Here is a 12,004-nt window from a genome sequence, read left to right as displayed (position 1 = left end):
TTTACACTTTTTTCCAACCGACACTGCACACAGAAAAATTCAAGTATTCATAGTATTTGCGCGTGGGGATCATGACAACGATTATCCAGATTAAATTTGGGACAGATATTTTGACAACTCCCCACCCCCTCCAAATGGGGTGTCTATTCAGAAAACCGTTTTTAACAGGGGTAGGTATGGGGTGTCCATTCCGAAGCCATTCTTCACATGAAGAGGTTGCGGTTGGGGGTTGGCCAATACCAACAACATCCATACTTAAACTTTTTACTGGGGGGGGGGGGCATGTTTCCACTGGGCAATGCTAATTAATGTGTCCTATTTCTATATAAGTTTTAAAATGTCAACATTTATTTACAAAAAGATATCAACAAATAAAAACAAAAGTTAATATGGAAGGGAAGAAGGATTTTTGAAAAATGAGACAAGCAATTACTAGTGCGGAGAAAACATGAACAGAGAAAATATAGGTTTGTCGATCAGAACAATTAAGAGTACTTTTCTCTTCCTTTCTACCTCACATTGATATGATGGTATTTGAGACTGCAGAATAAAATGCTATCTTTTCCACAATGTTGAGTTTAATATCCGTTTTATATGAAAAATAATTGGGTTAGTTTTATTTTTTTAATTTGGTGAAAAAAAGCTTAACATAGGGATAGGCAATGAAGTTGAAAATAATTTTTTGAACTAAAATTCACTTGATTGAAAAAAGAAAAAAAATCTAAGAAATCAGAATCGTACGATCTTAATTTTTCAGTATTCACACTTCTGTTTAATTTAACCTTTTAGGAGAAATACTGTTTTTATACATTTTTTTTACACCTCAATATCTAAACCTGCTGCAAATAAACCCATTAAAATCTGTTTATAAGAATCTTTGTTATTTGTGACTGAGAAAATTAATTTAAAAAATGACTAAAACATGTTAAATTTTTTCAGACATTTGCTTTATTTTTATAAATTAAATAATAGAACTGAGGAAATGTGTTAAAATTGATGATATTATATCTTTTGTTTATTTTTTAATTACTTATTTATATTTTTCAGATCTTTACTCGATTCTTAAAAGGTTTCAATCTTCCTGTTGGCAACTCTCGCAATGCAACTCAACCCAATAATAATATTGATATTGTTTCATATGTACAGTGGATTGTTTCTGCAATAGTGAGTGCTTTCTCTTCAGTTTCTTGAAAAAAATTTTCATTGTGAGTTCAGCTGTGTTTGTAAAAAATGTTTTTGTATAATTAGAATTGAATTTTATGTTGCTACACACATTCACATGTTTGAAATTTCATTATGTATATATTCTATTTACATATTTCTATATATAAATAGCTATTCTCATACTTTTACTTTTCCTAGGTATACATCGGCATGATTTTGGCTAAAGCAAAAATTAAAATGACACAATTTTAATTTAACCAACAACGAAGATTGTAGATTTGGTGGAGGGTGATTGCAGTAATTTAAACACTTAACATAATTTAAATAACAACTGAACAGTACTAATTAAAATTAATATTTTGATATTGCAATTAGGAATTATATTATTTGAATTATTAAGACAACATCTTGGGTGTTATATTCACATTTTAGGTTGTAAAAATATGAAAACTTGTTTTAAAAGGACACAAACAAATCGGACATTATTTTAATTTTTAATGAACCTTAAAGATTGCGTCCAATCAGACAGAATCTGTGATTGGTATAAACTGAAATAATTAAATATTTGTGATGGTGTTGAGTGGGAGAGGCACAGTAGATTCCATATAGTGAGTGAAAAGACTACCACTTTCCTTTGAGAAAGTAAAGAGGAAATGAAGCCAGACTAAATACCAAAATCGGAAAAAATTTATTTAAAGGATTGATTAAATGCCTTAAAAATTGGTACAAATATGATTTTGTGCATCATGTAGTATCTGGTGGCAGACAATAAAGAATAATAAACTACTGCTTCTAACTATATGCTGGTGATTTCATGAAGTAATGAGATCTCTGTCACTTCATATGCAAATGAGATGCTACCAGTTTGAATAAAATGTCTGTTTTTTATTGACTAAACTAAAGCTTTAACAGAAAAGTGCAGAATAGTTAAGAATTGATTATTTAACTACAAGGATAATTTTTACTTTTGAAAACTAATATGCATTAAGTAGCCATGCAAAAACATTTAATGTTATGCATTTTTTTTTTTTTTTTTAGAATCAAAAGAAGGGGAAAAGTTACTTTACTTTATATGCAAGATATACATGCAGGGTGTGAAAAATATTTATTCATAAGATTGCTGTCTAGGAAAAATTAAATTTCTTTTAGATTTATTCAGCGAAATTAGATTATTTGTCTTTGACTTGTTCTGTTGATTTCATGTGATAAACTCTTGTCAATGGCTTTGTTGATAGCCTCAAGGTGATTTTAAAACTCACCACAGTCCTTTCGCTGTCTCTCAACTGATCCTGGCATCCAGTTAATATTTTATGTTAGTCATGCCCACAAAGAAAAGGGAACTGCAGTTGTTAGCTGGAAGGTTGAATGTCAGGTGAGGTGTGGTTTACAAAGTCCATGATAGCAAGGCCTGGGTTTTCCGGATGGTATGGCAGCACATTTCTGCAGCGATCTGCTTGATTCATGATTTCATTATCTTATCAGAACATGTGTTTAGCCTGAGGTCCTTGAAAGAAGTAACATCTTCATTGGTAAAAACTCAAAAGATTATTATCACTGGAAACTTTGTCAGCATGACTGAGCATGTTGTTTGATGAGGCAAGCAAGCCATCTGGTGTTCTGGGAAATGATCTGATCTTGATATTTTTTTTATTACAGAAGTTGTAACATTATCAATAACATAAAATGTTTTCTTACACGTGTGCAGGTGTTTATACGGGGGGGGGGGGTCTTTTTAGTCTCTTTATTGTTGCTGTTACATAAGTGGCAGTCTCTCGTTTCATCTGTTTAACTAAGATATTACTTTTTTCATGAAGAAAGTAATACACAAGGAGAAAACTGCTGAGAGTTTCTTCCGGGTATTGTTTATTTCTTAAGTTTACTTTCTAACTTAACAAAATAAGCGACAAACATCGATAAAGACATTGGTAACATTTTCTAAGATTATCAGTTTTCAACATCATGGGCTGTGTCTCATTTACATGATTTCCATGGAGAGATGATTTGAAAACCTTTGTTTCTCTTCGCTCGAAAATGTGACGTCATTTTCCATCGCCTTTGTTTTGTCTACGACATTTGATCTCTATCAGCGGCACCAACTTTATATCACACGTCTCTGGGAACAATTCTGTTTGCAGGTTAAGGTTATCATGACCTTCACTAAATGTGACCCTTGTCAAAGTTCACACTAGCTAACTTAAGCGCTACAGATGCTGGGTCGCTAATATGTGAGAAAGCACCATAGCATTTTTGCCCCCTGTGGTTGTTCCAACTTGTTCATCAGCTTCTTTGCATACTTTAGTCGCTTTTCTTGCATTGCATTTGACAGAAATTGTCATTTCATCGTGTATAAAACCACTTGACCATTTTCATGCATCACCAGCCTATTGAATTTCATCTACGACTTTCTCCCTTGCGTGCAGCAATTTGCAGAGTTCACTTCTCTTGAACTTCAGCAACAAACACCAATATTCTGGCAGTGTCAGATCATTAATTATGCTGCTTTCTCTCCGATGTCATCTCATAGTCGAATCCTGAATTTTTCCATCCATCTCCACCATTCTTCTGCTGAGGAAGTCTGATGAAATCTTCATATTTTTCCTTCTAGCAAAGAATTCGGTGTCTCTTCCACAACATTGAGGTTCAAAATTGTCTACCATTAATTAATCACACACACAAAAAAAAAAAAAAATGGGAGTATATCACTGTTTTCCTGAAGTTAAAACTAACAAATTTTTTTTTTTCAATATAAGATTAGTAATTGAAAATTGCAAACAAATAACATCTGCACTCTGCACATAACACACTAGATATCCCTACCTTGCATTGCTTAGGAGTCTTCTTGCTTTTATTTTAGTTTCTTTTCTATTTTTATTTAGCAAATTATTTTTTAATAGGATCTTGAAAGTTAAATTTAATTATAGTACTGTTCAGTCATTAAATTATTGAGCCAAACTGTAACCAATTGTGTTAATATTGTTTTAATGACACTTGTTTATATGAAAATTTCAAAGTTATTTTGAAGTAATTTTTTTTTTTAATATTACTAAGACATAGTTTTAAGTAATAAAAAAAAAATTTTAATGTAAAAAAAATCACATTGGTTGTTCACTCTAGGTAGTTTATGTAACTGAAATAGGAATTAACCGTCTCATATGTAGAGATTTACATGGTGCCAACCTCAGCATGATGTAACACAATAAAAATTTATGAAAACATTATTTGATCTACTTTGTGTAGTGTTTATAAAAGTACATCTCTGTGACCCAATGGAGATTGGGCTTCTAATTTAGGGATTCCAAATTTAACTGTTAGGTTGAGGAGAAAGTTCTTGCAAAATTTTAAATTTGAATTTCAAATGATGTATTTTCAAATAAGTTTTTATTATAATACCTTTACTTTATATATCATTCACTCTATCTAATTGTTTAAATTACAATCAGTTTAAAACAATTGTCATTTCAGAATGTTGAATACTAGATGGATAAAAAGCAAATTTGCACAATTTTCTCATTTCAATTCAAGCTAGGCCGAAAAGCTGCTGAAATAGCTTGCAATATCAACAAAGTGTTTGGCCCAGGAACCACTACTAAAAGCACACTGCAATGGTGGTTTAAGAAATTCCATGGTGGCAACGAGAGTCTTGAAGATGATGAGTGTAGTGGTCAGTCATCAGATGTTGACAACGATCAATTAAGAGCATTAGTCGAAGCCAATCTATGCACAACTGTTTGACAACTTGCTTTTGAATTAGACGTAATATATACAACAATTTCCAACCACTTGGGAGAGATTGGAAAAATAACTTGATAAGTGGGCACCTCACGAATTGAATGACAACCAAAAGAAACGCGTTATGAAGTGTCATCTTCTCTTTTATGCAACAAGAACGACCCATTTCTCAACTGGGTTGTAACTTGCAATGAAAAGTGGGTTCTTTATGATAACCCACGACAGTCAACTTAGTGATTAGACGCTAACGACGCTCCACAACACTTCTCAAAGCCAAAATTGCACCAAAAGGTCATGCTGACTGTTTGGTGGTCTGCGACTGGTCTCATCCGTTAGTTTTTTTTAATGCAGGCAAAACCATTACGGCGGAAAAGTACTTAACAAATGGATGAAATGCATCAGAAACTTCAATAACACCACCCAGCATTAATCAACAGAAAAGGCCTAATTCTCTTTCGCAACAATCCCGACCACACGTTGCTAAACTGACCCTGCAGAAGTTGAACAAATTGGGCTACAAAACTCTGCCTCATCTGCCATACTCTCCAGACCTTTAACCTACTGACTACTATTTTTTCAAATATCTTGACAACTTTCTGCGTAAGAAATGCTTCAAAAATCTAAACGATATCAAAAATGCCTTCAGTGACTTTATCAGCACGAGAACACAAGATTTTTACGTTACTGGCATAAATACACTTGTTTGCGTTGGTAAAAGTGTGATGGTTCTGCTAGTGCTTATTTCGATCTATAAATTTTTGTTTAAGCTGAGATATGGTCATCTGAATTTATTTTTTTTTAATGTTTTAAATCTTTAAAATCTAAATGCATAATTTTGTTAAATTTGATTTTTCTTAAATTAAATGATCACTTTTCATGTACCTGTGTGTTTCTTGTCTCCATGACGTGCACATTATTTTAATTATCTAATGTTATTTCTTTATTTATTGAAATAAAAAAAACATGATGTTAGGTATTTTATTCATTTATTTGCGAACTATTATCCTCATCTTTTTCAGTTGTTGCTTTTAACACCATTTCGGCCAACTATATCTGGCTTTCATCAGGTTGTTAATTGCGACAGGATAGAAATGCTGAATATTTAACTATATCTTCAGTAATTACTGTCCGCAAATAAATAAAATAGACAAATTACCTCAAAAGAATTCCAATAATTAATGATGTTCGGTAATAAAATAAATTTTTAAAAGATCTGAATCAAAAAATATTGTGAAATTAAATCCACCAGCATGCATTTCAAGTTAACTAAGTATTTTTTTTTTAATGAAACTGATGCTAAATACATTATTTGGTAAAGAATATTGTAGGAGAAAGAAAGACAAATTGGCTAAGTGGAATCAAATATCAATTTGTTATATTCAAGGCTTTCAATGACAAATCCAAAAATAGACTGACTTCATTTAATATATTAGATATATAATCATGAACTATAACACAATCGTTAAGAGGCTCATATCTTGAATTGAATTTACAAAATAACATTAATTAATCCTTCTGTCTTTTTGTTTTTATCAGTCTTTTAGAAATTTTTTTTTTTTTTTTTTTCAGGGTAACAATAGTTGTGCTCAAGACCACATTGATAAATTGTTCAAGACGTTAAAAACCTTCTACCATCCGTCCAATACCGGTCGATGGAATGTAAGTCCTTTTATCTTTTTGTTTCATCACATTTAATTTGACCAAACGAGCCATGTCCTTTTGTATGTCCTAAATCCAAAAAGAAGAAAAGACTGACAAAATAACAGTGTACTCTTATCTCGACAAATTAGTTTAATTATGATTGTCAAATGGATACTTTACTTTTCACAATCAGATTAGGGAGTATGAGATTGACTTAATGGATATTTTTACAGACTTTGTAATCTGCTATATCACGATTGAATCCTCATGAATCTACCATTGTAATATTATTGGGAGAGGTAGGAACCTATGACTTACCCCATTTCCAAGCTCTGGGTAAAAAAAGTAACTTTATTGGGATTTACGATTTTAATTTTGTTCATCCTCAACACTGAAATATAAGGTGCTATTGTGATTAGGGGTAAGATGCATGGAGGATGACTACCTAAGTGGGTAGTTGTGCAGCAAGATGCTTGTTCACATTACATTTACATTTATGCATGTTGGTATAGGCAAGGGTGGAGCAATTTTTAAGGTAAACAATCTATAGAAAGAAGCTATTAAAATAGAAAATCTTCTTGCATCTAAGTTCTCTAATGAAGGGGTGGGATTTTGCTGCTAATGTGGGTCAGTTGGAGGTATTTTCCTTGAGGTGGTACAAGTTCAGTAAGTTCACTGGAACACATTCTATGAAAGTACTTGTAAAATAAGCACAGGTATGCAACACTGCAGTGATTGGACTGAAGCTTGGTAAATGATACACAAGCTATTAGGTTAAATACTTTTTTCTTTTGCACATTGTCCAAGAGGGAGAGGCAAATGATTTGTGTACTAGTTCAGATGTGGCAACACTACTTTTTTGTTGTGTTCGCGTTCACAGTGGGTCAGTTGAGGCAGCTCCTCCAACTGAATTCTCTGCATCTCGTATAGACGCAGCCCAAGCACGTATGTTTGAAGCTGCAGTCGATATCAGGTCCAGTCAATCACGGTTCCAGTGGCACACTCCATAGAAGCGAGAATGCAGAATCAGATCGGCATCTTGCTTCACTGTGCTGAGCTAGATTTTCAGCTGACCACCTCGTCGTTTCTTCCAACTCTGGAATGGAGCTGGGTTGATGATGGCATGGATTAAGTCATCTGGTTGCCAGTGCAGAGTATGACCAAACCATCAGAAACGTCTCAAAAGGAGGGTCTGTTTCGAACAGATGGTGGCGTTTGGGATGAATTAGTGCGAGCGAACCCGAAGGATGTGGCGTAGACATTGGTGATAAAAATTTCCGGTCTGCACAGATCACAAACTCGTACTGGCCTGGTTTCACATTCGTATAGGAGAATGATGCGGACAGTACTTTGTGCATGAGTGAATCATCTTGAGTGTCATTCTGAATTAGGATAAAACACTTTGATTCTAGCCTGCTGGCCTGATATGCTTATTCATTTCATAGAATTGACAAGGCAAGTTTAAATTTCATCAGATGGATTGCGAAAAGAGGTATGATACAATTTATTTTTTTAAATTACATAGTCCAATCCAATTTGAAGTCATTCACCAAACAAATGGTTTTATGAATCATTTATTTGAATGAATTATGAGATAAAATGAAAAGAAAAAAAATATTTTAGCTTCTTTAGGAGTTAATTTTAATGCTTCCCGAAAAAAGTAAAGAAGTCGATTTAAGAAAAAAAATATTTTTAAAGCTCACTTGGATTGTGATGAAAAACTTGCCCGTGTCCCCAAGTTTCCATCTTGTGTTTTCAATGCATTCAGAACCTATTTATTTGTATTCAATTTTTGGCATTTCTTTCAAGTACATTTTTGTTGTACACATGAATGCTAAGATCTGTTCTCAACATTTCTTGGAGGCAGCACTCTACAAAGCATCTACTTTATGGACACCTATGTCAGATCTCTGCCTGGATTGAAGAGCGAGGCACCAGATTTGCTAGTTACTGCTTAAATGGTAAGGAAGGATAGAATCATTAGTCATGTTTTTTGCACACGAGGGGTGTGCAATAAGTAATGCCTCTGACCCACTTCCCATAGCAGTAGCGCAACGAAACTTGGCACAGTTATTAGTCTTTCTCTACATAGGAACCACCCAGAGTTATGCATTTCTCCCATCGTTTGATGTAGCTCTGGAGACTGTTTTTTGTAGAACACCCCAGGTTGGTCCTCCAACCACGACGTGACTTCAGAAATCAAGGCTGCATCATGTGGGAAACGCTTTCCTTTCAAAAACAACTTCATGGCTGAGAAGAGGTGAAAGTCAAAGGGAGCAAGGTCAGGAGAGTAGGGAGAATGGGGAGGATTTCATACCCACATGCCCGTGCTTCTAATCTGGCGACATGTGAGTTGTAGACCAGAGCGTTGTCCTACAGGAGGAGGGTAACTTTGCTGATCTTGCCCCGCCTCTTGATTTTGATAGCTTCCCTTAATTTCCTCAAAATGACCTTGCCAGCGGAGGGCTACACCCTTGCTTTCTTTGGAGGTGGTGAGTCCAAGTGCTTCCACTGCATTGACTGGGCTTTGGTCTCTGGATCATAGTGATGAACCCAGGTTTCATCCTGTGTAATCAGTCTTTTGAAAAACTTTGACTCATCTTCTTGGCACATCTCCAAATTCATCCTCGATGCATTCTCGCTTCTGGAATGGTGTGAGCAACCTGGGAATCCATCTGGCAGACACCTTATGCAAATGGTCATGAATGATAGTTCCCACAGACCCTGTACTAATCTTGACATCTTGGGCTATTTGGCGAATAGTAATGCGCCGATCTTCCAAAATGGCAGCCTCAACTTGACGGACAGATGCCTCATCATTGGTAGAAGGGGAGGGGGGCAACCGGGTCTGGGAGCTGTTTGAATTCACGATGCCAGCGTTTTACAAGGTCATCATCACCATAAGTTTCTTTCATTTCATCAAAAGTCTCCTGTGGTGTGCGTCCTTTCAAATACAAAAACCGGATCACTGCTCGACATTTACAGGCTCCATTTCACACCTGACTCGGTTCAAACACCTGTAAAACAGAAACCACAATTAGTTTAGAGCTGTAATTTGCCACATAACGTGTAGAGATATAAATCATTGCACATGCAAAATTTCAGCTAGATGAGACAACTGGAAGTGGGTCAAGGGCATTACTTATTGCACGCCCCTCGTACCAAAATGGAAATGTAATTCGGTGGGAAACTGCCCAGAACATACATGAGACCACTCGCAGGGGACACACAATGCACTTTCTTGATGATACGAAGGATAGAGCTAGAGCCAAGAACATCCATGATACTAGCATGACTATATAATGAAGATTTCCAAGCTATAGACATAATTTTGGAAAAGCACAATATGGAAATAGCCTCTAATGTTCTTGGACTATTACACAATTACAAATGAGCCTCCACCAATTCCTAAACAACAAATGAGCCTCCACCAATTCCAGAACACTTGCTTTCCAGACTACTGGAAAACTGCTTCTGTGGTACCAGTTTTCAAAAATTCTGGCAAAAGAACTGACCCATTAAATTACCACCCCATTAGCCTCCTCCCACTTTTCACCAAAATATTTGAGTCCATAATTAACCAAGTTCTAGTTCATCACCTTACAGATGCTAAGCTTCTGACCGATCAATAATATGGATTTAGGCAAGCCCATTCAACAGCAGATATCCTAACTATAATCTCTGAACGTATATACCATTCACTGGACAAAGCAGGGGAGGGTAGAGCAGTAGCTTTAGATATATCTAAGGTATGGTATGAAGGTCTTCTCAGGAAAATCAGATCCTACGGTATCATTGGACGAATACTTAACATAATTAAATCCTTCTTAGATAAGAGAAAAATTCAGGTTGTCTTCGATGGTCGTACATCTAAACAATATGATATAAATACAGGAGTGCTTCAGGGAACTATCCTTGGACCTTTATTATTCTAACATTCATAAATGACCTCCCTGACAAAATTGCCTCTGAGATACGTATATATGCTGATGACACCACGCTCTATAACAGGCATGACAGGAAAGCAAATGAACACATATCTAAGGAAATGGCAGAAACACAAGAGGATGACCTTGAATCCGTAGTGGAATGGGGGACAAAAATGGATGGTCACATTCAATACTGCCAAGACTAAACTTGTTTCCTTCAATGATTACAAGAAACCTTCTTTACCACTAATAGCAATGGCCAAAGATTCTTTATCTGAAAGTACTCCTTTTAAACTCCTCGGCCTAACATTCACAGGAAACATGAGTTGGAACAATTACATTGAGAGCATTGCCAGAACCGCTGCGAAAAAGGTAGGCTCTCTCTACCATGCTAGAAAGCTACTAACGCCCAAAAGTATCCTGTACCTCTATAAGGCCACCATTCACCCATGTATGGAGTATTGTCATATTTGGGCTGGTGCATCTGCTACTAGTCTCTCACTCCTAAAGGTCCAAAAGAGAATCACCAACCTGATAGGTCCTGAACTGTCATCTAAACTTCAGCCTCTGTCCCACCGACGAAATGTTGCATCCCTCTGCCTGTTCTACAAGTATTTTAATGGTGAATGCTCTGACAAACTGCAAGTACTTGTGCTTGCACGACGTAAATACCCCCGACAGACCCAACAAGCAGCTAAATCCCACCACTACACAGAGATCCCTAGATGTAAGAGAGCTTTCTACTCCAGTAGTTTCTTCCCCAGAAACGCTAGACTTTAGAATTCCCTTCCGGGTCCCTGCTTCCACAACTGTACTGACATGCTACATGAACTGACATCTTGCTGCCCAACTCCCTACATAGTACCCCAGTAGCTTATTTCCCTGATAGTAGCCCCCTACACCAAAATGGCAATGTGCCTTGTTTGGGGTGAAAATGTAAAAAAAAAAAAAAAAAAAGAAAGATGGATTTAAAAACAATGATACAAGATGTTCAGTCATATATGAGAAGCAAATTACTCAACATCTTCCTAAAGAAACATCTATATTAGCGTTGAATATCATCTCGTAAATTAAAAGGGAAAATTTCATCCTTTTCTCAAACTCCTTATTAGTCTTAAGAACATAAGAAAATTTGATACTCAATACTTATTAAATTGTTTAAAAGATTAACATCATTGTCAGATAGCAACGCGATCATGCTTTGTTGAATTTCAAATCCTGTGGAAATCCAAGAAAATGATGAAGCTGATACAACAGCCAAAACTACGTAACAACAAATGTAAGATTCCAGACATGTACATTAAGATAAACCTTCAAAGGCAATTTCATGAGAAATGAGTTTCACTGGAGTAATAACATTTCCAATAAATTATTTACGATATAATCCGATTTGTGAGAATGTAAAACAGAGCTGTAGGACATCACAAAGGGAGGTGGATGTCCTCTTCCGTTTTGGCAACACAAAAGCTACACATTCATTCCTACTTTAACAGAATGAGTCATTATGATGTGCAGTTTGTCATGTCTCATATAAAACTATA

At 35.5% G+C, this 12,004-nt stretch overlaps 1 protein-coding gene across 2 annotated transcripts in view; it reads left to right on the top strand.

The window, feature by feature from the left end:
- LOC145260526 (proteasome activator complex subunit 4A-like) overlaps positions 1 to 12,004 on the top strand; it is a 220,073-nt gene that overhangs the window by 79,746 nt on the left and 128,323 nt on the right. For both annotated transcript variants that reach the window (XM_080118719.1, XM_080118720.1), the window contains exons 8-9: positions 1,048 to 1,164; positions 6,463 to 6,552. In XM_080118719.1, the coding sequence (XP_079974845.1) occupies positions 1,048 to 1,164; positions 6,463 to 6,552 (207 nt within the window). The remainder of the gene's footprint in view (positions 1 to 1,047; positions 1,165 to 6,462; positions 6,553 to 12,004) is intronic.

This window comes from Euprymna scolopes, chromosome 36 (assembly GCF_053919585.1).
Source record: "Euprymna scolopes isolate OS-2025 chromosome 36, ASM5391958v1, whole genome shotgun sequence".
In the NCBI taxonomy this organism is placed as follows: Eukaryota; Metazoa; Mollusca; class Cephalopoda; order Sepiida; family Sepiolidae; genus Euprymna; species Euprymna scolopes.
Note: the sequence above shows the minus strand (reverse complement) of the source record. Positions and strands in the feature narration are given on the sequence as shown.